The sequence below is a fragment of the Myotis daubentonii genome, chromosome 4 (genome assembly GCF_963259705.1).
Source record: "Myotis daubentonii chromosome 4, mMyoDau2.1, whole genome shotgun sequence".
NCBI lineage: Eukaryota > Metazoa > Chordata > Mammalia > Chiroptera > Vespertilionidae > Myotis > Myotis daubentonii.
The window spans coordinates 111945872-111970276 of NC_081843.1; the positions used below are offsets into that span (position 1 = coordinate 111945872).

Genomic DNA, 24405 nt, shown 5'->3' on the forward strand with positions numbered 1-24405 from the left:
TTAAAAGTGAGGAAACTGAAATGCGGTGAGGTTAGAAGTCTTGCCCAGAACCAAGTGGCAAAGCCTAGTGCTTGTGACAACTTGCCTGGCCAGAGTATCAGGAGTTGCATTGGTTTGTCGTACTGGAAAGAGCTGTGGGTCATAAGACGTACATGCATCCTGTCCAGCCCTGGCTCTCACCATATAAAAGCACAGGGTCTACAGGCAGAAGGCCTGGATTCAAATCCCAGCCTACAAGTTTACAGTAACATGCTAACGAGTATATCATGCTTGCAGTGGTTCTCAACATTCCTAATGCCACGACCCTTTAATACAGTTCCTCATGTTGTGGTGACCCCCAACCATAAAATTATTTTCTTTTCTTTTTTAATATTTTTTTATTGCTTTCAGAGAGGAAGGGAGAGAGAGAGAGAGATAGAAACATCAATGATGAGAGAAAATCACTGATTGACTGCCTCCTGCCAACCCCCTACTGCAGATCAAGCCCGCAACCCAGGCATGTGCCCTTGACCAGACTCAAACCCAGGACCCTCCAATCCACAGGCCAATGCTCTATCCACTGAGCCAAACTGGCTAGGGCTCACCTGTAAAGACTTCTTTTTTCATTATTTCTTAAAGTATTACAAAGAATATTATACATGTTTCCTTTTTTTTCCCCCCCTTGACATTCCCCCGGCTTCCCCCACCCCCCAGTGTCTTGTGTCCATTAGTTATTCTCATATGCATGCATACAAGTCCTTCGGTTGATCTCCTACCCTCCCCCCAACCCTCCCCAGGATTCCCACTGTAGTTTGACATTGCTGCTCAATGCCGCTCTGCCTCTGTATCCATTTTTGTTCGTCAGTCTATAATGGTCCTTATTATCCATAAATGAGTGAGTTCATGTGGTATTTTTCTCAGCTTCCCAGGGGCCGTCCCAGCCTCACAGGGGCCATCCCAGCCTCACAGGGGCCGTCTCAGCTTCCCAGGGGCCGTCCCAGCCCCACAGGGGCCGTCCCAGCATCACAGGGGCTGTCCCAGCCTCACAGGGGCCGTCTCAGCCTCACAGGGGCTGTCTCAGCCTCACAGGGGCCGCTTCAACCTCACAGGGGCCGTTTCAACCTCACCGGGGCCGTTTCAACCTCACCGGGGCCGTTGCAAGTGCACCAGGGCCGTTGCAAGCTCACCAGGGCCATCTCAACCTCACCAGAGCCTTCTCAACCTCACCGGGGCCGTCTCAACCTCACCGGGGCCTACTCGACCTCACCGGGGCCGTCTAAGCCTCACCGGGGCCGTCTAAGCCTCACCGGGGCCATCTCAGCCTCACCGGGGCCGTTTCAGCCTCACTGGGGCCGATTCAACCTCACCGGGGCCGTTGCAAGTGCACCAGGGCCGTTGCAAGCTCACCAGGGCCATCTCAACCTCACCAGAGCCTTCTCAACCTCACCGGGGCCGTCTCAACCTCACCGGGGCCTACTCGACCTCACCGGGGCCGTCTAAGCCTCACCGGGGCCGTCTAAGCCTCACCGGGGCCATCTCAGCCTCACCGGGGCCGTTTCAGCCTCACTGGGGCCGATTCAACCTCACCGGGGCCGTTTCAACCTCACCGGGGCCATTTTGACCTCACCGGGGCTGTCTCGACCTCACTGGGGCCGTCTCAGCCTCACCGGGGCCGTTTCAGCCTCACCAGGGCCAATTTCAACTTCACCGGGGCCATCTCAACCCCACCAGGGCCATCTCAACCCCACCAGGGCCGTCCCACCCCCATCGGGGCTGTCCCAGCCTCACTGGGGTCGCCTCAGCCTCACCGGGGCTGTCCCAGCCTCTCAGGGGCTGTCCCAGCCCCACGGGGGCCACCTCGGCCTCACGGGGGCATCTCAGCAACATGAAGTTTGGCATTCTGTCCTTTGTTGGGCGGCTCCTTGCTGGACAAAATCTCCAGGCGTTCCTGGTGGCTGAATATCTGGTATGCTTGCTTGGATTTCATTTTCTACCAAGTGCACAGACTGCCTGTCTGCCGTCTCCCAGCATCCCATGTGAGACTGGATCTGGTGGACCTGCCTATGCGTTTGCTGGTACAGCGGTTCCACGTCGCCGGCCCAGCTGGGTCCGGCTCCGGCTTCCTCCGAACCTGATTCTGCTTCTTGAGTGTGTCCCTTATGTATGCGAGGAGTTGAAACCTGCATTCTGCTGGGCTGGGCTGCAAAAACGCCAGTGGTTCTCTTTTTGCCACTAGCACAGCTTGGGTGGGGATGTAAATTGAGTAGGGCAGGGGTCCCCAGGAATCACCAGGGCGGGTCCAAGGGCAATGGCGTCTCCACGTCTCCTCGCCTCTCTGTGACTCAGCGTCTCGCATCCCCGAGTGCCGGCGAGCAGTTCCATGAGACAGCCACTCTCGCTCTCCGGCCCATTGCAAGGCCTTCCCGCCTCTCCCTGTATGGGTCTGGGACCTCAGAATTCCGCCCCAAACAAGCTCAGTGGGCTCGAGAGTCTGCAGCCCCTTCCAATTGAAAAAAACCACGCATCCAGTTGCAGCCCGCCTGGCGCGCGACTCCGCACCTCCGTTCTTGGAGCCTCTGCACAACCTACTCAGTCTCAATGCTCTTCTTCCTTTCCTTCCAGTTGTAGAGCTTCCACTGGGCCAGCCTTCCCATGGTTCTGAATGATATCTGTTTGTCTTATAGTTGGTAGTCTCGATGTTGTTGTGGGAGGCAGCACGCACAGGTCTGTACCTTACGCCACCATCTTGGTTCTCTCCATAAAATTATTTTCGTTGCTACTTCATAACTGTAATGTTGCTACTGTTATGAATCGTAATGTAAATATCTGGTATGCAGGATGTATTTTCATTGTTCGTGACCCACAGGTTGAGAACCGCTGCCTCATCTTTGTTTAGAGCCTCATCTTTACATGCAAGACAATATACTAATATGTAAAGAGCTTAACACTGTCAATGGCTTTTAGTAAGAACTTAAGTAATACCTTTTATTATTACTGCAACTACCCGGTGACCTTGGCTTTCCTCTTTAAGTAGCAAATAAAATAACATGTAAAAGGATTTTAGAAGTATAGGTGACTATAAAAATACATGGAATATATTGAAATGTAATAAATTGGAAAAATTAACCCAGCATTAATGTTACTCTGGATTGCTGTCCAAATCAAAAGAGGTGTACGAAGTGGGGGTGACGGAGGGGGGAGACTTACCTTCAAAAGTTTCATTCATTAGTTTAGTTTGTTCGCTCGTATTTAATGATGCTATATGTGATGAGAGCTTTCTGGCTGTTTCTTTTTAGATTCCACCAATACAGACACCACCGTGTGGATCTTTGTGGCTGTGCTTTCTGTTGTCGTCTGTCTGATTATGGTCTGGGCAGTGGCTATGAAGGGCTATAGGTACTTCATTGTCTATCAACCTTCCTCCCACCATGGTTTATGGGATAATGATTTTTTTTTTTAAGGCGAAAGCAAGATGATGGAAACTTACAGATAATTCAAGCACCTGATTTTAGCCATTAGCTCCAGTGTGCTACCCATAGGAAAATCTTGTCAGTACCAGCAAAAGTCGCGGAATGAACTCATTTGAAGCTGGTGCTCTTTCCATCAAACTGAGGCTTGCAGTTGGAAAATAGTAAAAAAAAAAAAAAAAATCTGCAAGAGCAGCTAAAATCAAGAGGAACAGCTAGTGCAAATAATCCACTAATTTCCAAATCAGCCCCTCAGTCAGCCAGAGCTAATTTTGATGTTGGCCTCTATAATTATTGTCTTCACCACTGATTGTCAATTTCATGTAGCCCCGCCCCCAGTTTTAACTCCTTTCTACCATAGTCCGTGTAGCAGCTATTTATAGGTAATACTAACCTTTTAGAAATTACAAAGTGATCAAATGAGTCATTTTTTCTATCTCACGCATTATTTTACAGCATGCTGACCTGCGTCTTTCCACCAGTTCCTGGGCCAAAAATAAAAGGACTGGATATTCATCTGCTGGAGGTAAGTGCCAGAGGTGGAGCATGTCTCCTGCCTCACCGTCTACAATAACGACCTTTACACATGCACACACAGTCCCCATCCGTTCGGCCCGGCTGCCTCAGTCACCCTTGCCCCGCTGTCCCTCCTCTTTAGAGAAAGATGCGTGAGGCATGTGGGTCCTTCCTAGGAGACATTAAATGTTAGAGGGAAGAGAGAGGAAGCCAAGAAAATGAGACAACACATAGTCATGCTTTCTAGACTTACCAGGTCTATTCATAAGCACAGATGTGAACATTCTGTACAAATAATCAATTTAGAAAAAAAGGTGAATATTTTGTTTAATACAAAAGAGGGACCTCCCGCCCCCCTGCCCTCCATCACACTTTGGTGCAAGCTTTCACTTGAATGTTCTTTACAGTTGAGACTGGGTCAGTGCAGTGGGCTGGTGTCTGCCAGGGCCCATTTAGGCTGATTCAAGTGGGAATTAAATGTAAGTGTTTTGAATGAAAAAGTGGGTTAGAACATTTTAAATTTCTCTGCAGGTTGAAATATTTAGTTTCAATTTGACCTTAAGTTTAACACCGATATTTATACAAGCAATTGCCTTTGCATGATATCATGTGACCTAGCCACTGTGAGGCTAACAGTACAAGAATGTGAGAAGTGAGTCCCCGAGAATTTGGCTTGACTACATTCACTTTGACTGCAAATATCATAGCAGGGACTCAGGCCCTGAAATTTGGGTTCCTCGTTCAGTGCTTTAACCCTACTGTCCTTTGAAAACCAGCATGAACATCTCAACTAACTAAATTAAGAACTACTTGACCTTATAGTCACAGGAGCTTAATGAAAAAATAACTTCTTTTTGTGTCACAAACAAACAAAAAAGAGTCATTGTTTTCTCAATCACATGACCTCCAATCCTCAAAAGAACCTCCCATATGACACTGTTATTCCCATTTTACAAATGGAGAAGCTGAGAACCATTGAGCAGCCTGTTCAAAGTCAATACCCATTAGTAAGTGAAAAAGCCAAGATTTAGGCACAAGTACCTGACCTGAGTCAGAGGATCAGGAAGAAGAGTGGAAAGTAAGAGGAGAAGGCAAAAGGAAAAACGAGGGAGAAAGAGAACGAGGAGGGAAAGGAAGAGCAAGAGAATGGGAAAATATGTACTAGCAGGAAGAGAGAGGGGAAATGCAGTAGAGAAGAGAGAAAAGGGGGATTGGAGAGGAAGGGGGCAGAAGGAAGGAATACAGAAGTAGGAAGAGGAAATGATGAGAAGCAACTTAACTGCTTCCAGATTCTAGAAAGTGGTGGAGGAGGTTAGGAGACCAGCAGCCAGATCTTAGAGCCTCTGAGTCCCCGAGTAAACGTTTCTTCTTTAACAGTTATGTTTCTCATCTGTGCATATACTACTGCCCATTAAACTCATGGTCATTACTGCTTAGAGAGAGACGAAGTTAAAATCATGAATTGACTTAAAGAAAAATATTAGATGAATAGAGGTCTAGGAGGTGATTATAGATGGCCTGGTGTGCAAATGTCTACAGTTTGGGAAATGCTGCTAGAGTTACAGCTTCCAGCTGCCCGTGGCCATGAGCACAGCTGCGCTTTGGTGCTGGTTTGGAATGTTCTGAAGCTCACAGCCCTTCTTTGTGTGTCTGTTTTAACAGAGGGGCAAGTCTGAAGAACTGCTGAGTGCCCTCGGGTGCCAGGACTTCCCCTCTGACTGTGAGGACTTGCTGGTGGAGCTGTTAGAAGTCGTTGACAGTGAGAACCAGCAACCGGTGCAAGTCCATTCAAAAAAACACCCCGATCCAGGGCTGAAGCCCACACCCCTGGACCCGGACAGTGACTCTGGCCAAGGCAGCTGTGACAGCCCTTCCCTTTTGTCCAACAATCGTGAGGGGTCCCAGGGAAGTCCCTCCACAGTCCACACTCCTAGGGGCATTAAGGAGCCAGAGAACCCTGAAGGAAATGGTGCCCACATCTGGGACTCTCAGAGCACCAGCGTGGAAGGCCGAGTCCCCAGTGTCTGTGCTGATGGACCCAAATCTTCAACATGGCCTTCATCGCAGCCCCCCACCCAGCACAACCCCAGATCGTCTTACCACAGCATCGCTGATGTGTGTAAGCTGGACCCGGGCACGGCAGGTTCCTCTGCCACCGTGTTGGACAGAACAGACAAGTGTGCTCTAACGTCTTTGGAAACCACCGAGACTGGAGGGGAGGAGAAGGCAGCCGAGCAGAGGGGGGTGGAAAGCTTCCATTCCAAGACTGACCCAGACACCCCGTGGCTACTGCCCCAGGAGGACACCTCCGTTATCGCTGCTAAACCCTTGGATTACGTGGAGATTCACAAGGTCAACAAGGACGGAGCATTGTCATTGTTCCCCAAACAAGAAGAGAACGGCAACCAGACAGAGAAGGCCGGCGCTCCTAAGACCAGCAAGGAGTACGCGAAGGTGGCCAGGGTGGTGGAGAGCAGCATCCTGGTGCTGGTGCAGGACCCGCCCGCCCCCGACCTGGCTTTGTTTGAAGAACCAGCCGAGGAAGCCCCACCCTCCTTGACACAGAATCAAGAGGAGAAAGACCTGGCCGCCTTCGCCATGACATCGAGCAACTGCAGACTAGGGGGGCTGGATTACCTCGACCCCGCGTGCTTAAAGCACTCTTTCCAGTGACGGCTTGATCTTTGGCATGGTTGGTTAAAATGTGATTTTTCTTCAGGTACTGCTGCAGCGCACATGAAATGTCCTCTCCTAGAGAATGTTCGAGAATGGGGTTCGAATGACACTACTAAAACTCACAGTTCACTCTTCTTCATGCTCCATTTTCAACCAGTGGCCTCTTTCTCCAACAGCTGATTCCGGATCGGATCATTTTGTTTCCTGTGATTTGCTGATCTAGTGTTTGTTTTTAGTTATAAAATCGTACGTTCAATGCAATAGAAGTGCACTGCTTAGTATTCCTGAGGGACTGTGCCAATAGGGAAAGCCTCCGGAAAAGGCGCCCATGGTTGGGCGTAGGACAGGAGGAAATGAAGGAGTTAGCATAGCCCAGCGCAGGACGATGAGAGATGAGAGAAGAATGCCGTGGAAGCTGCTTTTGAAAACCAGTTGCTTATCCTTTGCACTCCTCTCCTATTTTATTGAGATTAACCAAATATAACACATTACACGAAAGGATGCATTCCGGAACCGACACGTCATTTACATCACTTCCTGTTACCTTAGTGACACGTTGCTGATATGCAAGTAAAAACCATGCCTCCATTTCTTTTTCTTAAAATAGTTGGAATCCGGTAAGCCTGGATTCCCCTCTCCCAAATTGTATTTCATCCTAACGCCTCTAGAAAATATAGTTTTGGAGAGAGATTTTCTCACACAGGAGGCAAGTGAATTTGACGTGATGGATCCTCCTAAAACGGTTTCCTGCTTCATTTCAACACAACAGATAATTTATTATACACCCTAGTCTTCTCTTAGTGGAAAAAAAAAATCCCCAAAGACTAACTTTAATTTCAAAGATAATCACAGCGGGATGGTCATGGAGATACTGCCTTACTGTACATACAGATTCTACTTTACTACAGACCCGTAAGTTTAACAATGTATTTTTGAAGACTATTTTTCTACCACTTAGGTAAAGTAAATGAGTATTTTCTATCTTCCCAGTCCAGCTGTTTACGTAGTCAGAGGGTACAGTCTTTTCTGCTGAGGCTGCAGGGAGCATTTACAGTCCATAATAGTATACGCAGTCCCTATTTGCGGAGCAAATGCCATACCAACCAAAGCCCACTGAGGAGTGTGAGGTGGGTGACAATATTCAATTTCCAATACAGCATAGTATAGTTTACCTGATTCTTTTATCTCCAGATACACTAACCAACAATCACCAATAGTGTGTTAGGACTCTCCACACACAGAAATTTTTTCTTCTGTAATTAGGACTAATCTGGGGCTCCTGCTCTTCTCTGGGTGAATATTCTAGAAGTCATCGTGAAAAAGGAGGGTGGTGACATCCAGCATACTGTTTTAGAGAGAGAGTTTTGTTTTGCTTTGTTTTTCTGAGCAATCTTGGACAGCAAAGATATTTTCAGCAAAGCCATGAGTTAGTTATCTCTCTGGAGTAGATCCATTTGCAAAATCTTGGCAGAGACAACATTCACGTCAGAAGTTTCCAAATAAATGTTTTGAGAAACAGCACCTGTGGAGTGGTGGGCACAGCTACAAAGACCAGGGTCTGGTAGTAAGAATCTCTGAGTCAGTGCCAGGGGCAGGCTCCCCAGAAGGATCAGAAGCCTGGATCTCCACCTTAAAGAGAGCATCCATAACTCATGAGCTGCCTCCCTCTCTTGTTTATTTCACCTGATGGCAAATCCTTTCTCTCTGTCCACTCCCCAGCTGGACTTAGAGAATTTGAGCTCACCTCTGTGAGTTAAGTATTCCACCCAACAAACCCATGTTGATGGGAACTGGAGGCAGAGGTGACCTGATGGTAGAAAGCGAATACACTGTCCTGGCATCCAGATTGCAGAAATAATAGACCTGAGGCTCTGCTCTCCCAATACATTGTAAGGGTACACGGAACATTTGGAAAAGTTGTTCCCAAGTTCATTCAGCCTCCTGGATCCATGGTGGGCAAACTGCGGCTCGCGAGCCACATGTGGCTCTTTGGCCCCTTGAGTGTGGCTCTTCCTAAGCCTTAGGAGTACCCTAATTAAGTTAATAATAGTGTACCTACCTATATAGTTTAAGTTTAAAAAATTTGGCTCTCAAAAGAAATTTCAATCGTTGTACTGTTGATATTTGGCTCTGTTGACTAATGAGTTTGCCGACCGCTGTCCTAGGTCCTTGCTACTTAAAGTCTGGCCTGAGGACCAGCTGTGTCATCATCACCTGGGCGCTGCATGGAAATGCAGACCTCAGTCTCCCTGGCCCAGAACTACAGAGTCAGAACCTGCATTTGACTAAGTTCCCCAGGTGACCCCTGTGGGTAATGAAGTTTGAGAAGTACTGCTCTCCATGATCACTTCTCCTAAAGGCTGTTTTAGCACATGGAAACGCCTCTCTTGGAAAGTACAAGTCAAGTCTGTTTGACTTTCACTGGACAACACTGTGCGTAAGGAGAAGGCATAATTTTGTAAGATCTATCTGTACTTTAAGATTCATATGATGGCACAGAATGACCTGCGAAAGTACACACAACTTCTAAGAGGGCCAAGGGATATAGTCCACCTTGAGTAGCACTGACCGAGACCCTGCCCTTCAAAGCCAATGCAGACTGAAATGTTCCCCAAATAGGCCATTGTTCTCCAAGATGTACATCAATCACTCTGGTAGCTTGCAAATTAAAAAATAATCTGATTTTGGTATTCATGAAGAAATGTTATGGGTAAAGAGTCAACTTGAACTGAATTCCTATAAAAACACCAATAAGCCACTCACTAAGTCAAGCCAAGACTATATTTCTTTGTCAGTTAGGACTCATGTTTGAATTTAAGTGTTTTTTTCCCATGGGTAGAATATTTTCTATCTAGGAAACAGGTAGTCGGATGGAAAGATGCAGGTTGGGGGTCAAGAGTCCCAGGCTCTAGTCCTAACTATGTCACATTGAACAGATCAATTCCCTTCTCTGGGCCCCAGTTTCCTCTGAAAGAAATATTGGTCCAAATAAATTCTAATGTCCTTTCAAACTCCAACTCCCTGATTCCATGACTCACTATTTTCTAGCCAAGATAATTTAACCAGTAAATGCCTTGTATCTTGCTGACAACTAATTGCCCTTCACCGTAGGAGTGCAAGTACCTTCAATGATGTGCCGATGGTTCCCTTTTTGATCATCAGTTCCAGTTGGTCCTAACATACCGCACTGTGTATTTTATAAATTACATGGGTACAGAATCATAGTCTCAGATTGTGTGCAAAGATGTGTGTAGCGAGAAGAAGAGGCATGAGATTTTTTAAAAAGACATTTTGAATGTGGCTCTACTTTTTAGAAAAACGATCTTTTGCTGAATCAAGCCATGCTTACTTCTTGCTGAGTCCAGCAGCCCCACATCTCCTTTCTTACAGCTGGCTGCTGATTCTGGCATTTTTTTCTCTCTCCTAGATTACCAACCAACATTGCACAGTTGGTGTAATTTTCTGAATTATGAAAAGTCGCGTTTTATAAACAAAAGCCTAAATAGTCATGTTACGAAGCACATGGAAACGGGATAGCCATTGGGTAATTTAGGGAAGCTTATGGCCCAAACTGCAAATGTGCTGTGGTCGGTTTTTACAAATGGGTATTAGGCACCTCAACATGAGCACAAGTTCCTCTCAGCCATGTCATTGACACTTAGCTGACTCTTCTTTCTCCTAAGTGCCTCAGGCCAACCCTGGTTGGCAGTTATGGATTGAAAACTTGCCTTCACCGGTTTAGGTCCGTCTCTTAGCACCTGTGCAAGCCAAGGAGTTTGACTGCTTTTCCCATAGTGACCCCACTGAATCAGAGAGTCCTGAGAGTTAAGGGGCGGCTGGAGGCTGTGGAGGAAATCTGGCTCTTTCGCTGGCTGCCCGCGGCTGCCCATCGCTTCCAGAAAGACGTGGCCCTGCCTTCAGAAACTTCCCTATCTCCTTAGAGTAGACGAGAAAGAAACAGATTTGTACGCATTCTACAAAGTGCCTTTCTTTACTTTTATATTTTTTTAATGTTTCCTTTTCACAAAAAGTGTATTGATTGGAAAGTAAACTTTCCTTTTTTTATGTAAATGAAGAAGTCAGAATGGAATGATGAAATGGTCTAAAGTCCAACCAGCAACTGCTCAGAGGCTGTTTAAATTTATAGTGTAACTGAATGACCACTGAGTCGATGTGAATCCTGTGACTTCCTTTGATAAGCAGTTGACTCTGGCTAGGGTGTAGGGAGTCAGCCTGCCGCGCCCAGACTTCAGCTTACAAGCACATTGATGCACTTATGAAAGGCTGTGAATTGCGTGCCTGGCCCTGAAAAGGCAATGCACACACAATGGAACTGTGCACAGACAAGAGAATGTGAAGGACTCTAGGTTACCCCCCGTGCTGGCTCATGTAGACTTGCCATTGATAAAGGCGCCATGTGTATGTCAGTGAACATATCTCCTTTTCTGCCTTTCAGCTGCTGCACAATTGTGTTGTTGCTAGGGTAGTGGCTGAGCATTCAGTTTCCAGGTCTAGGGCACATTGCTGCCACTAAACAGGCTGTTGACTTGATGCAAATTCTTTAAACTCTAGCCACCATTTTCCTCACCTATTAAATATGTAGGTTGGCCTAAAGTCTTTCAAAGACCGTGTTACAACTCTAACCGTCTCTGATTTTCATGATCTAAGTAAAATCTAGGGTTTCTGGTGAAAGGCCCAAGTACAGTCAGAGAAACATTGTTGGTGTGCCCTTAACCTGAAGCAGTGAACAGTGTGGCTGGAGCAATGTTTGAGAGAAAAATAGAGATCCATCCCTCCCAGTCAGATGGACTTGATTTAGCATCCTTGCTTCTCTTCTTGATTGTCCATACTTGTAGGCTCTTTCTTCTCGCGTTGCAGGGCCTATAGTTACTCATGGCTGTAGCAACTTTAAGAACTGCAAAAAAAACCTGAATTATCCCTAAACAATGACAATGGCCCTGCAAAAGACTGAGTCAGGTGTTAAGTCAGCCACCCAGCCATCAAGGCCCAGGTTGAGGGTCATAAGTAACTTAAGTTGGAGATTTGCATGCTTAGAGATTCTAGCTCTATTCATTAATTACTAAACTAATTCAAAGGCCATTCATAAATCCAAGCGACATTGACAGCTCGATCCTGGAGGTCTTAAAAACAGGAACTTAACGCTATAGAATGATTGCTTAGAGCTGGTGGTCTTGCCAGGAGTTCTATGTCTAACTATGGCCTGGATGTGTCCCACGATGTGCGAATCAAGTGGGAGCTCTCTCCTCAGACTGGTGTTTTTCAGGAAGGTGGTTTTTGGCCTGAGATCCTCATAGCATCTATTTCAAAGAAAGGAAAAAGATCGAAAATAGAACATTTTCAGAGGTTTGGGCATCTCGGGAGTCCATTAAATGCTAAACCCAAATTTTATGAAACCTGGTGAATCCATAATCTAGTCAGTGTTCTGAGCTGAGATGTACATAACTCACAACACCATAGGCCCATGGATTCCTTTGACCTATGCTCTGATTTCAAGTCAGGATGAGCTGAGACGTGCAGAGTGGTAAAACATATCTTATTCATATGATGTGGCCAATGAATAGAGAGAGACCTTGGATAGTCTTAGTCTATTAGTTAAGTTTCACCTGCTTCTGATTAAACAGAAAAAACAATTAACTCACAAAACTTTGGCTACAGAAGTAGTAATAACAAAAATAATATTTAATAGTTGTGGTCAAATTATGCGTCACCTGGATAAACTTCAAAATATAGTCTGAGTTTTTCCATGCAAATTTCACAAGACCTGGAGGGAAAGAAAGCATTTTTTTGTTATGCTATCTGAAATTGGAAAACTACATGGCAGAGATACTTCTGAGAAATAATTTGTTTTATAAAATTCCCGATGAAATGGTTTTTTAATTTTTCAAAATAACTACCTCCCCTTCTTGTCCTAATGTCCTTTCTTCAAAGCTGCTTATTGTTAGAACGAAGGGTGTCACGTCTCATGCTTCAACTCTTTTTCAGTGGTATATTTGTTGTATTTGCCAGGTGATATTCCTGACTTTAAAGTAACTATTATATTATTTTACATTGTCATGCTTTATGTGGTTCAAAAACTCTAAAAGACACATTGAAATACTAGTGTATAGTCAATCCTCATGTTGTGCAACTCATGTTACACAAACAAAAATAATTATTTAATGACTTACAATCTATTCATATGTAGTTTCAATATGATTGTGCCTATGTCTGTAAAACAAAACTGAAGGAAATATGTAATCGCACAATTCTGTTGAAACTGTGACTACACTAATTTTTTTCTTACTCTTTGTGTAGAAGTAGTACAATATGCCATTTGTACAGCTGAGCTGGGGTGTTAAGCGTTTAGAGTACAACCAACAATTGTTTGAAAGTCAACCAAGCCCTCAGTTTTGCTTCGCGTGACCTCTGATGCTTCTTGAGTGTTACTTGCATCATGGGGCCTGCTTTTGTGCTTGATCGTTCATTTTTTTTAAAATTTCAGAGTCTCGTGTGGAAACCAAAGCAATGTTGAAGCAGCCTGTGTCTTCTGTAAAGCCATACTGAAGTAAAGACTGTGTAATAGCATAAAGTTCCATATTTTCAAAGCTACCACTACCTCTGCTTTGTCTCTTTCCTAGAAAATGCCAAGCAGAATTCTTCACCATTAAGTGGAAAATTAGAAGCGATTGTTACAAAAGCTGTTGGATAGTTGTGTTTGTTTGTTTGCTTGTTTTTACATGAGACAACACCTTCTAATTCACCATTTTGCAGGTTTATGCTAGGTTGTCTCAAGAGCCATTTCTACATCTACTAAAAACTGGATGATGAATAAGGACCAGAAAGAACACATAGTTAGTCACTGATGAAAAACCAACAAAACCAGAGAGCAGATTTGTTTCCTAACCATAAATCACCTGTTGCCCAAAGTCATGATGATGTTATCTCTCACAGTTTGATTTCCCCAATTCCACGTAGAAATAAGTCTTTTCCTTATTTGATTTTTAGACATCAAATATATTATGATATGGGAAAAGTCAATCATATATCATAACTAATCTTGTTTCAATTTTTAAAATTTATTTCTACATGTACTTATTATAATGATGATTTTTTTCTTTTTAGCCTTAAAGAATTATAGATGATAATCATCCAATTTATCCTGCATTTTCAATTCTGTAAATCTTTGGTTATTGAACCTTGTGCTTTCTGTTTTCCGTGGATTTACTCCTTTGTCTCTTTCCATTTTGAGGAGACAACGCGGACAGTTACATCTTTGTCAATCGTATGGGAGATTATGCTAACTGCTGTTACCCTAACATCTTCATCTTTTTTTGCACGCCAAAAACAATGCTTGTCAAACAAAATCGTAGACGTCCCAGTACAATACGGTCATTATATTTCTATTCATGTTATTGAAAATTCCCAGCTCAGTGCCTGGCTCAATAAATGTTTATTTCCCTTGCCTACCCTTCCTCTATTTTTTTTTTTTATTTGACATGGAAATGAGCAGAATATCGTGTGTGTGGTTGAAACAACTTTCTTGAGGAATGTTTGCTGCAATCGGATCTGTTATCCAGAAATTGTTGGCATACAAACAATTCCGTTTTCTTCCTTTATCGTCATCCTTCCTCCTGGCTGCAAACATAACAGCCCCCTTTACCTGCCCTTTCATATGACAAGCTGCTCAGACTAGAATGAGGTGGAACATGAACATGGGGAGCAAATCAGAGAAGCTCATTTAGATCTTGTAAAACGGCCCTGGCTGGTCTGGCTCAGTGGATAGAGCATCAGCCTATGGACCAAAGGGTCCAGGGTTCAATACCGGTCAAGGGCACGTACCTCAGTTGCAGGTTCCTCCCTGGTCCAGGCCCTGGTCAGGGCCCACGCAGGAGGCAGCCAATCGATGTGTTTCTCTCACATCAATATTTCTGTCTTTCCCTCTCTCACTCTCTCTAAAAATCAATGAAAAGATATCCTCGGGTGAGGATTTTTAAAAAATTATATATTGTAAAATAAAGGAATGACCAAACCATTAAAAAATCATAATAAATGAATTTATTTAAAGCAGCATGGATTTTCCATATTACAAACATCTTTTCTGATGAAACCCATCAGATTAAGGGCTCTGGACCTAGAAACCCTGGCTGCTGCTCATGCTTGGGGTACAGAAATAGGAGTTGGTGTGGGTTTTGCTTTACAAACTTCTCTGCCTCCTGGTTCTTTCATGCCATGTTTTCTGGGGCCATGAAGGCTTCCCTGCGTATCACGGCCCAAAACTTGGCCTGCGTCAAACGCGGACTCTCCCGTGCTTACGTGGGTGTCATCCATCTTCAGTACTGGGGCGCACTTTCACTTTTAAGCTGCAGAATCTGGAGGGTCAGCCACCAGACACAACATTCGAATAATTTACGAGGAGCTGGAGAAGCAATATGTAGCTCGTTTTCCAAAACCATTGCATGTGCTTCTCTAAAAGAAAACGGAAATTATGTATTGCCGCATCTTGCCAGGATTGCCTTTGCAACTTTAACCCCACCCGGCTCCCTGCGACTTGCTAGCCAAGTTTTATACATTCTAAATCTCCTCTAGTTTTTAGGGATTGGGAGGTACAACTTCCATTTAGTTAGAAACCTGGAAAGCCTGGGGGTAGGGGGTGTAGGGTGAAACGAGAGGGTCCAGGAAATGAGGCTCCTGCAAAGCCCCCAACAGGGACCTCACTGGCCACAGAAGCAGGTTCTTGCTGGTTGACCCCTGAGAACCTTTCCCAACCGCGCAGGTGGAACTGAGCCTGGTACTGATGTTGTAAAAGACATGCGACACCATAAATCTATCTACCACCTGCCGCGCCCACCCCGCTGTCCATGTTAAGGCCCTTTTCTTTTGTTACTGAGCAGGTTCACATTAAAAGTCAAGCTTATAATCTGACTTGAAGCACAGGTATTTTTTTAAAATGTGATAAAGAAATTTTTAAGAGAAAGCTGTGGGACGTTAGTCAAATAAAACACCCCATGGATGTCGGTTGGCGAGCACTAGAATAAGAAAAGGGTGCGCAGGGGTTTTTGTTACTGCATGTACAGATGTGTTTGAAAGAATTTGTGTCACAGGTACATGGTTAAGGTGACACCTTCGCTCCGTCAGTCATCGAAAATTCCAAGATGAGCTTAAATGACATCTGCCAGTAGTTTTACTTCACGTGACCAATATTGATGTTGTTACTGAACCATGTAGCCTCGTGATGCATTTTTCAATTCTCCTTCAGAGCGACTGCTTGCCATGGCTGCAATGCCTAGTTTAAACTGAACCAATAAATTGCCGCCTGAGCGATGGCTTTGGGAGGTTCTCATTATGTACTTATGAAGCATGTATTTTATGGGGGGGGAAATGTAACTTTGAGAAATTTGTCTTGGCTTCAACAAACTTCATTAGGACTCTAAAAAGGAGGAGGAGAAGAAAAGAACAGCATTCAAGCGTCTCTGGAAATAAAGCACCCACACACATGCTGAAATCTGTGTCTTAGAACACCCACCAAAGGCATTGTTTTCAGGCACACATGCTGTGTGCTCGTCTTTCAACACATTCTCTCATTTTATTTTCCTGCTAATTCTAAATCAAAACTGACATCTTGCTTCCAAGCCAGCTGACTTCTCCATCTTCTCTTTTCCCTGTCTTCACTTATGTGCCAGACCCCAGCCTTAACCGCGCACACATGGTTGGAAGCACTCAGGAGTTCCTGGGGCTTCTGGGAACAACGGGAACCATCAGAAGGACACGTTCCAAATCTGACAAACACTCAACATTCCCAAAGGAGACTTGGGCCATAAGCCTCAGTGCCAAGGAGCCACACTTCCTTTAGTTTGCTTCTTCCTACCTAGAATTATCTTCCCTCTTCACATGAAACTCTAGGTGTGATTTAATCTGCCACTTATGATCTTTTCTTTATTGCATAAAATATTTTGCACACACTTGAAAACTACGGGGTAATACAACTATCCACTTACCAAAACTTATGTTTCACAAATTAATATTTCATCACATCTGTCCTCTACCTTTCTATATAATAAAGAGGTAATATGCAAATTGACCCTCACACCCTCGCACAAGATGGCTGCCCCCATGTGTTCAAAGATGGTCACCACAAGATGGCTGGCAGGGGAGGGTAGTTGTGGGCGATCAGTCCAGCAGGGGAGAGCAATTAGGGGTGACAGGGCCGGCAGGGGAGGGCAGTTGAGGGAGATCGGGCCAGCCGGGGAGGATAGTTGGGGGCAATTGGGCCATCAGGGGAGCAGTTAAGTGTCGATCAGGCTGGCAGGGGTGTGTTTAGGGGGTGATCAGGCAGGCAGGCGAGCAGTTGGGAGCCAGCAATCCTGGATTGTGAGAGGGATGTCTGACTGCCAGTTTAGGCCCAATCCTACAGGGACATCCCCTGGAGGGTCCCAGATTGGAGAGGGTGCAGGCTGGGCTGAGGGACACCCCCCCCCCAGTGCATAAATTTCATGCACTGAGCCTCTAGTTTTTTAAATAAATGAAACATCACAGATGCAGTAATATTCATCTCTCAGTAACCAAATTTTTGTCTTTCTCTCCAGAGGTAATCACAGTCTTGTAGTTGTTGTATATTCTTCCTGGCCATTTAAGAAATGCTTCTTTTTTAAAAAAATATATTTTATTGATTTTTTACAGAGAGGAAGGGAGAGAGATAGAGAGTTAGAAACATCGATGAGAGAGAAACATCGATCAGCTCCCTCTTGCACATCTCCCACTGGGGAGGTACCCACAACCCAGGTACATGCCCTTGACCGGAATCAAACTTGGGACCCTCCAGTCCTCAGGCCGACACTCTATCCACTGAGCCAAACCGGTTTCGGCAAGAAATGCTTCTTTATGTGTATCTGTAACCAGACAACCAAGGGGTCCAGCTGCCTGTCACTACTTGAGCCAACTTAGCAGAGACAGGGTTGAATCATATATGAGCGTTTATTCTAACACTGGCAGCACGGGAGAGCAGCCACCTGCTCTGCCCCCACCATAAGCCAGCTGCTTTTATATATCCTATCTAATAAAAGAGAAACATGGAAATTAGCATACGACAGCTACCCTTCCCATTGGCTAATCAGGGGATATGCAAATTACCTGCCAGCCAAGATGGCGGCCGGCAGCCAGGCAGCTTGAAACTAACATGAGGCTTGCTTGCTTCAGTGACGGAGGAAACCAACTTTCCCCGCCTGCCTTGCCAGCCTCTGAGCCTGCAGTTTGAAACATTGTAACAAATATAGAAGCTAAATAAAACCCCAGGAACCTGCTTTCAGCGAGCCTGGATCTCAGAGCTAGAGTTATACATTGTTTCAATTATAGAACACAAACAAACCAGATACCTGCTTTCAGCAGCAGAAGCCCCAGAGCTGGAGCCAGAGCTAAAGCTGGCCAGAATAAAAGAAAAAAGAAAAAAAGGAGCAGTTGGGAGCTTCAGCCCTCAGCCCCTCACCCAAACTGGCCAGCACCCCAGTGGGTACCCCCACCCTGAAGGGTGTGTGACCAGCTGCAAACAGCTATCATCCCCTCGCCCAGGCTGGCCAGGCACCCCAGTGGGGACCCCCACCCTGAAGGGTGTGTGACCAGCTGCAAACAGCCATCATCCCCTCACCCAGGCTGGCCAGGCACCCCAGTGGGGACCCCCACCCTGATTCAAGACACCCTTCAGGGCAAACCAGCTGGCCCCCACCCATGCACCAGGCCTCTATCCTATATAGTAAAAGGGTAATATGCCTCCCAGCACCGGGATCAGCAAAGCCGCGAGGCCTCCCAGCACCGGGATCAGTGTGACGGGGGCAGCGCCCAAACCCCCTGATCGCCCTGCACTCTGTGTGTGACAGGGGGCGGGGCCACAACCTCCCTATCGGCCTTGCTCTGTTCGTGACAGGGGAAGGCGCCCCAACCCCCTGATCAGCCCTGCTCTGTGCCTGATAGGGGGGAGCTCCCCAACCCCCTGATTGCCCTGAGGCTCTGTGTGTGACAGGGTGCGGCACCCCAACCCCCTGATCGGCCCTGCTCTGTGTGTGACAGGGTGTGGTGCCCCAACACCCCCCCCCCCACGGGCCCTGCTCTGTGTGTGATGGGGTAGAGCCATAACCTCCCCATCAGCCCTCCCCTGAGTGTGACAGCGGCAGTGCTCCAACCCCCTGATCGGCCCTGCCCTGAGTGTGACAGGGTGCAGCGCCCCAACCCCCTGATCCGCCCTGCTCTGTGTGTGACAGGGGGCACTGCCCCAACTCCCCTATCGGCCCTACCCTGAGCGTGACTGAGGGTGGCATCGCAACCTCCCGATCCACCCTGCTCTGTGCATGACACAGGGCGGCGCCCCAACTCCCCAATCGGCCCTGCTCTGAGCCCGACCAGGGGCTGCACCTAGGGATTGGGCCTGCCCTCTGCCACCCGGGAGCAGGCCTAAGCCAGCAGGTCATTATCTCCCGAGGGGTCCCAGACTGCGAGAGGGCACAGGCCGGGCTGAGGGACCTCCCTCCTCCCCCCGAGTGCACAAATTTTTGTGCACCGGGCCTCTAGTATATATATGAAATATGCTAATTAACTGGGATGCCGTAACGGGTCAACTGGACAGGAGGAGGTTGCACGCACAGCATCGGGGGTGAGGCGGCAGGGGCCTCCGCGCACCTGTGCTGGGGGAGGGCCTGATCAGCAGTGGTCATGGCTGCTTCAAGGGCCAGAGAGGGTGTGGGCGGCGCTGCACGATTTTGAATCACACGCTGGGCTCCTAGTCTATATCTACACTAATAAAAGACAAATATGCAAATTGACTGTGCCTTTGCTATGCCTTAAGCCACGCCGACCAGCCATTCAGAGCGACTATATGCAATTAACCCAACCAAGATGGCGGCCGGCAGCCACAGAGCTGGAGCAAGCAGGAGGCTTGGTTGCCCCAATGATGGAGGAAGCCAAGCTTCCCAGCCGGCTGCTGCCTCCTATCAAGGCAACAAAGTTTCAATTATAGAAGGTAAATAAACCCCAGTTACCTGCTTCCAGTCGCCATGGACACGGAGCTGGAGCAAATAAAAAAAAAAATACAAAAAAAGGAAAGGCTGGGAGCTTCGGTCGCCGGGGGGCTTGGTCAGTCTGAAAACAGCCATCAGCCCCTCACCCAGGCTGGCCAGGCACCCCAGTGGGGACCCCTCCCTTGAAGGACGTGTGGGCAGCCTGAAAACGGCCCTCAGCCCCTCACCCAGGCTGGCCAAACCCGCATGGGGTGAGGGTCCCCACTGGGGGGCTTGACCAGCCTGCAAACAGCCATCAGCCTCTCACCCAGGCTGGCCAGGCACCCCAGCGGGACCCCCACCCTGATCCAGGACACCTTTCAGGGTAAACCAGTTGGCCCCCACCTTTGCACCAGGCCTCTATTCTATATAATAAATGGGTAATATGCAAATTGACCCTAACAGCAGAATGACTGGGAATGACTGGTCACTATGACAGACACTAACCACCAGGGGGCAGATATTCAATGCAGGAGCTGCCCTCTGGTGGTCAGTGCACTCCCACAGGGGAAGCTCTGCTCAGCCACAAGCCAGGCTGATGGCTGCCAGCACAGCGGTGGTGGCAGGAGCCTCTCCTGCCTCCTCAGCAGCACTAAAGATGTCTGACTGCAGCTTAGGCCTGCTTCCTGCTGGCAAATGGACATCCCCCGATATGGCTTTTCTCTCTTATTAATTCAGCATGTAAATTATTACAGAGAATTAGAGAAAATACTTAAATGTTAAATTACCCTCAGATTCTTGGAATGAATTCTATTTCATTATGATGTTTTTCTGCAAACTTTATTGCCTTAGATTTGCTGAAATTTCATTTAGGATTTTTGCATTTATAAGATTTATCTTTTTGCTAAAGTGATCTGTAAGTTAAAATCTTCTGGGATTATGGAAATTCTTTTTTCTTCTTTAATACTATCATTTTTTGCTTTATATAATTGAGGCTATATTATTAGGTGTAATAGATTTAAGTGTTCAATCTTCCTAATGAATTATCCTTTCATTGTTAAATCTGATCTCTTTTATCTTACTGATTCTCTTTGTCTTAAAATCTTTTTCTCTGATACTGGTATTGCTACATTAGTTGCCTTTCCAGTGGTAATTCTCTAGTGAGTCTCTTTCCATTCCTTTACTTTCAATTGCTCTACGTAATTATGTTTTAAGTGTGACTCTTATAGACAGCATATACAATAGCCCCCCCTTTTTAAATTAAATCTTTATTGTTCAGATTATTACAGTTGTTCCTCTTTTTCCCCCCATAGCTCTCCTCCACCCGGTTCCCACCCCACCCTCTGCCCTTACCCCCCCCCCACTGTCCTCATCCATAGGTATACGATTTTTGTCCAGTTTCTTCCCACACCCCCACACCCCTTTCCCCCCTACCCGAGAATAGTCAGTCCACTCCCTTTCTATGCCCCTGATTCTATTATATTCACCAGTTTATTCTGTTCATCAGATTATTTATTCACTTGATTTTTAGATTCACTTGTTGATAGATGTGTATTTGTTGTTCATAATTTGTATCTTCACCTTTTTCTTCTTCCTCCTCTTCTTAAAAGATACCTTTCAGCATTTCATATAATACTGGTCTGGTGGTGATGAACTCCTTTAGCTTTTCCTTATCTGTGAAGCTCTTTATCTGACCTTCAATTCTGAATGATAGCTTTGCTGGGTAAAGTAATCTTGGTTGTAGGTTCTTGCTATTCATTACTTTGAATATTTTTTGGCACTCCCTTCTGGCCTGCATAGTTTCTGTTGAGAAATCAGTTGATAGTCGTATGGGTACTCCCTTGTAGGTAACTGACTGTTTTTCTCATGCTGCTTTTAAGATTTGTCTTTTGCTCTTAGCATTTTAATTATGATGTGTCTTGGTGTGGTCCTCTTTGGATTCCTTTTGTTTGGGGTTCTCTGTGCTTCCTGGACTTGTAAGTCTATTTCTTTCACCAGGTAGGGGAAGTTTTCTGTCATTATGTCTTCAAATAGGTTTTCAATATCTTGCTCTTTCTCTTCTTCTGGAACCCCCATAATTTGGATGTTGGTACGCTTGAAGTTGTCCCAGAATCTCCTTACACTATCTTTGTATTTTTGGATTCTTTTTTCTTTTTGATTTTCTGGTTGGGTGTTTTTTGCTTCTTCATATTTTCAAATCTTTGACTTGATTCTTGCGATCCTCTAGTCTGCTGTTGGAACTCTGTATAATATTCTTTATTTCAGTCAGTGTGTGCTTAATTTCTAGTTGGTCCTTTTTCATAACCTCGAGGGTCTCACTAGATTTATTGAGGGTCTCACTAAATTTATCAGCAGTTTCTAGAAAGTTCTTGAAAAACCTTAAAAGTGTGGTTTTGAACTCTATATCCAGTAGTTTGCTTTCCTCCATTTCTGTCATTTGTGACTTGTTTCTTTGTTTCTGCATTTTTTATGCTTCCCTGTGTTGATAGAGTGGCTTTCTGTGCTAGGTGTCCTATAGGGCCCAGTTGCTCAGCCTCCCCAATTACCTGAGGAGGACACTCTTAGTGCACTCCCTTGTGGTCTTTGTGCACAGTCTTGTTGTAGTTAAGCCTTGATTGTTGTAGGTATCACTGGGAGGAATTGACCTCCAGGACAATTGGCTGTGAGAATCATATGTGTCTGCAGTGGGAGAACTTCTGTGCTGGAGACACCCTTATGGGGCAAGACTTGCTTCAGTGGGGCTTTGGTGCTCACTGAATCTGCCCCCTGAGTGTGTCCCTTATGGATCTGAGGAGTTGTAATCTGGATGGTCCCACTCTGACCACTGGGTACACTGGCTCTTGGATCTCTAAGGAGGTGCTAATTTAGCCTCTGCCTGAGGCTACCCAGCAGGAGCTACGGAGAGATCTGCAGATTCCTCTTCTTTGTTGGGGTTTGGAGGTGCCCAGATGAGGCCCAGCTGTGAAGCAATGCAAGCTGCTGTGGGGCCTTGGGCCTTCTTTTGGATGTTCTGGTCTCCCTGACCCAGCTGAAGTTTGTTAGGTAATTTTAGATTGCAAAGGGCCAGGCCCTTTCAAATGCAAAAGCCTCTGCACACAGCTTGTGTGGGGCGGGGGTCTCAGGGAATCAACAGGGTGGAGCAAACAGCTATGGCTGATCCTCAGCCCTGCCCTAAGAGGCCCCGGGTCTCAGTGTCCCATGGTAATTGCTGCAAGCACCTCTGAGAGAAAGCCGCCCTCGAGTTCTGACTGATGCCAGTCAGTTCAGTTCCTCCCCATATGAGTCTGGGTCCCCAGATACTCGCCCAGAACTGGAGTTCAGAGCAGTCAGGAGCTTGCGACTCCCTCCCAATTGAAAAAAACAACCGCATCCTCAGTTGCCAGCCCTTTCCACGTGTGCCTCTGTACCTCCGCACTTTACTTCCGCACCTCCTCTGAGTCTCAGTGTGCTTTTCTCTTTCCTTCTAGTTGTAGAATTTCCATTCAGCCAGCCTTCCCGTGGTTCTGGATGATGTCCGTTTTGTCTTTTAGTTGTATTTTTGAAGTGATTGTGCGAGGCAGCAATTTCTGGTGTTTACCTATGCCGCCATCTTGGTTTCTACACAATAGTCCTCCTTACCCACAGTTTCTGTTACCTGCTGTCAATTAGAGTCTGAACATGTTAAAAGGAAAATTCCAGAAAGCAACAATTCATAAGTTTTAAATTGTGCACTGTTCTGAATAGCATGATAAAATCTTATGCTATTCCTCCCCGGCTAGCCCACAATGTCAATCATCCCTTTGTCCAGCAGATCCACACTACATACACTACCCACTTGTTAGTCCCTTAGTAGCCATCTTCTGGGGTCCAACCCCAGCAGGTCCAGGGGTCCCCAAAAGTGTGGATGGAGTCAGCGAAGAAGGAATGACATGGAGACAGCATTCAGTTGATCAGCAGCCTAGCCAGGATCTCTAGCCACGATCTCCAGCCAAGTTCTGTCCAGGATCTCCAGCCAAGTTCTGTAGCCAGGTTCTCCAGCCAGGTTCTGGTGTTTATTGACTTGTTACATCTGTATTTATACCAGTTGATTTTAATCCTGTCAATTTCTATTGCAAAGGTTAGGGCATTTCTTATCTCCATTCCAGGGAGTAAAGATTATGTAGCTTAAGTGTGATTGTTTGTAGTTAAAGTGATTAACCACCCGCCTGGCACTTAGTTAAGGGGTTTTACCCCCTCCCTAACTTCAGGGAAAAATCCCTACCTGGGGAAACAACCTTTCTCGGAGAGGTGACATTGGTTAACACATAGCGCCAAGAAGGGGAGCAAACATATTAAGAATAGTATGCCATATACGCCAGGTCCCTTGAAACATATGCTGTGCAGATGTTTCTTCCCTGCAGTGACTGTATCAAGCAGCCATGATGGACCGGCTTCAGGCAGCCATCTAGGTTATCAGAGAAAGAGGTGGAGACCACATTCGCATAACTTATATTACAGTAAATTTTTATAATTATCCTATTTTTTTTATTTTTTGTTGTCAATCTCTTACTGTGTCTAATTTATAAATAAGGCTTTATCATAGGTATGTATTTATAGGGGAAAAACATAATATACATAGGGTTCAATACACAGTTTCAAGCATCCACTGGAGGTCTTGGAACAAACACATCCCCCATGAATAAGGGGACTACTGTAGTTAGATTTTTGTGTTCTCATTCTATTTGAAAAGTTCTTCCTTTAGGTGATAAATCGGTTCAATTTTTTTCATCTGGTGCACCTTTTCCTTTATTTTTTTATTTTTTGCAACC

At 45.9% G+C, this 24405-nt stretch overlaps 1 protein-coding gene across 10 annotated transcripts in view; it reads left to right on the forward strand.

Moving 5' to 3' along the window:
- The window catches only part of PRLR (prolactin receptor), a 130811-nt gene extending 116707 nt beyond the window's left edge, over positions 1-14104 (forward strand). For all 10 annotated transcript variants that reach the window (XM_059694952.1, XM_059694954.1, XM_059694956.1 and 7 more), the window contains 3 exons: positions 3276-3375; positions 3903-3972; positions 5625-14104. In XM_059694952.1, coding sequence (XP_059550935.1) covers positions 3276-3375; positions 3903-3972; positions 5625-6635 — 1181 coding nt within the window. In that variant the 3' untranslated portion in view covers positions 6636-14104. The remainder of the gene's footprint in view (positions 1-3275; positions 3376-3902; positions 3973-5624) is intronic.
- Positions 14105-24405: the final 10301 nt, after the last annotated feature.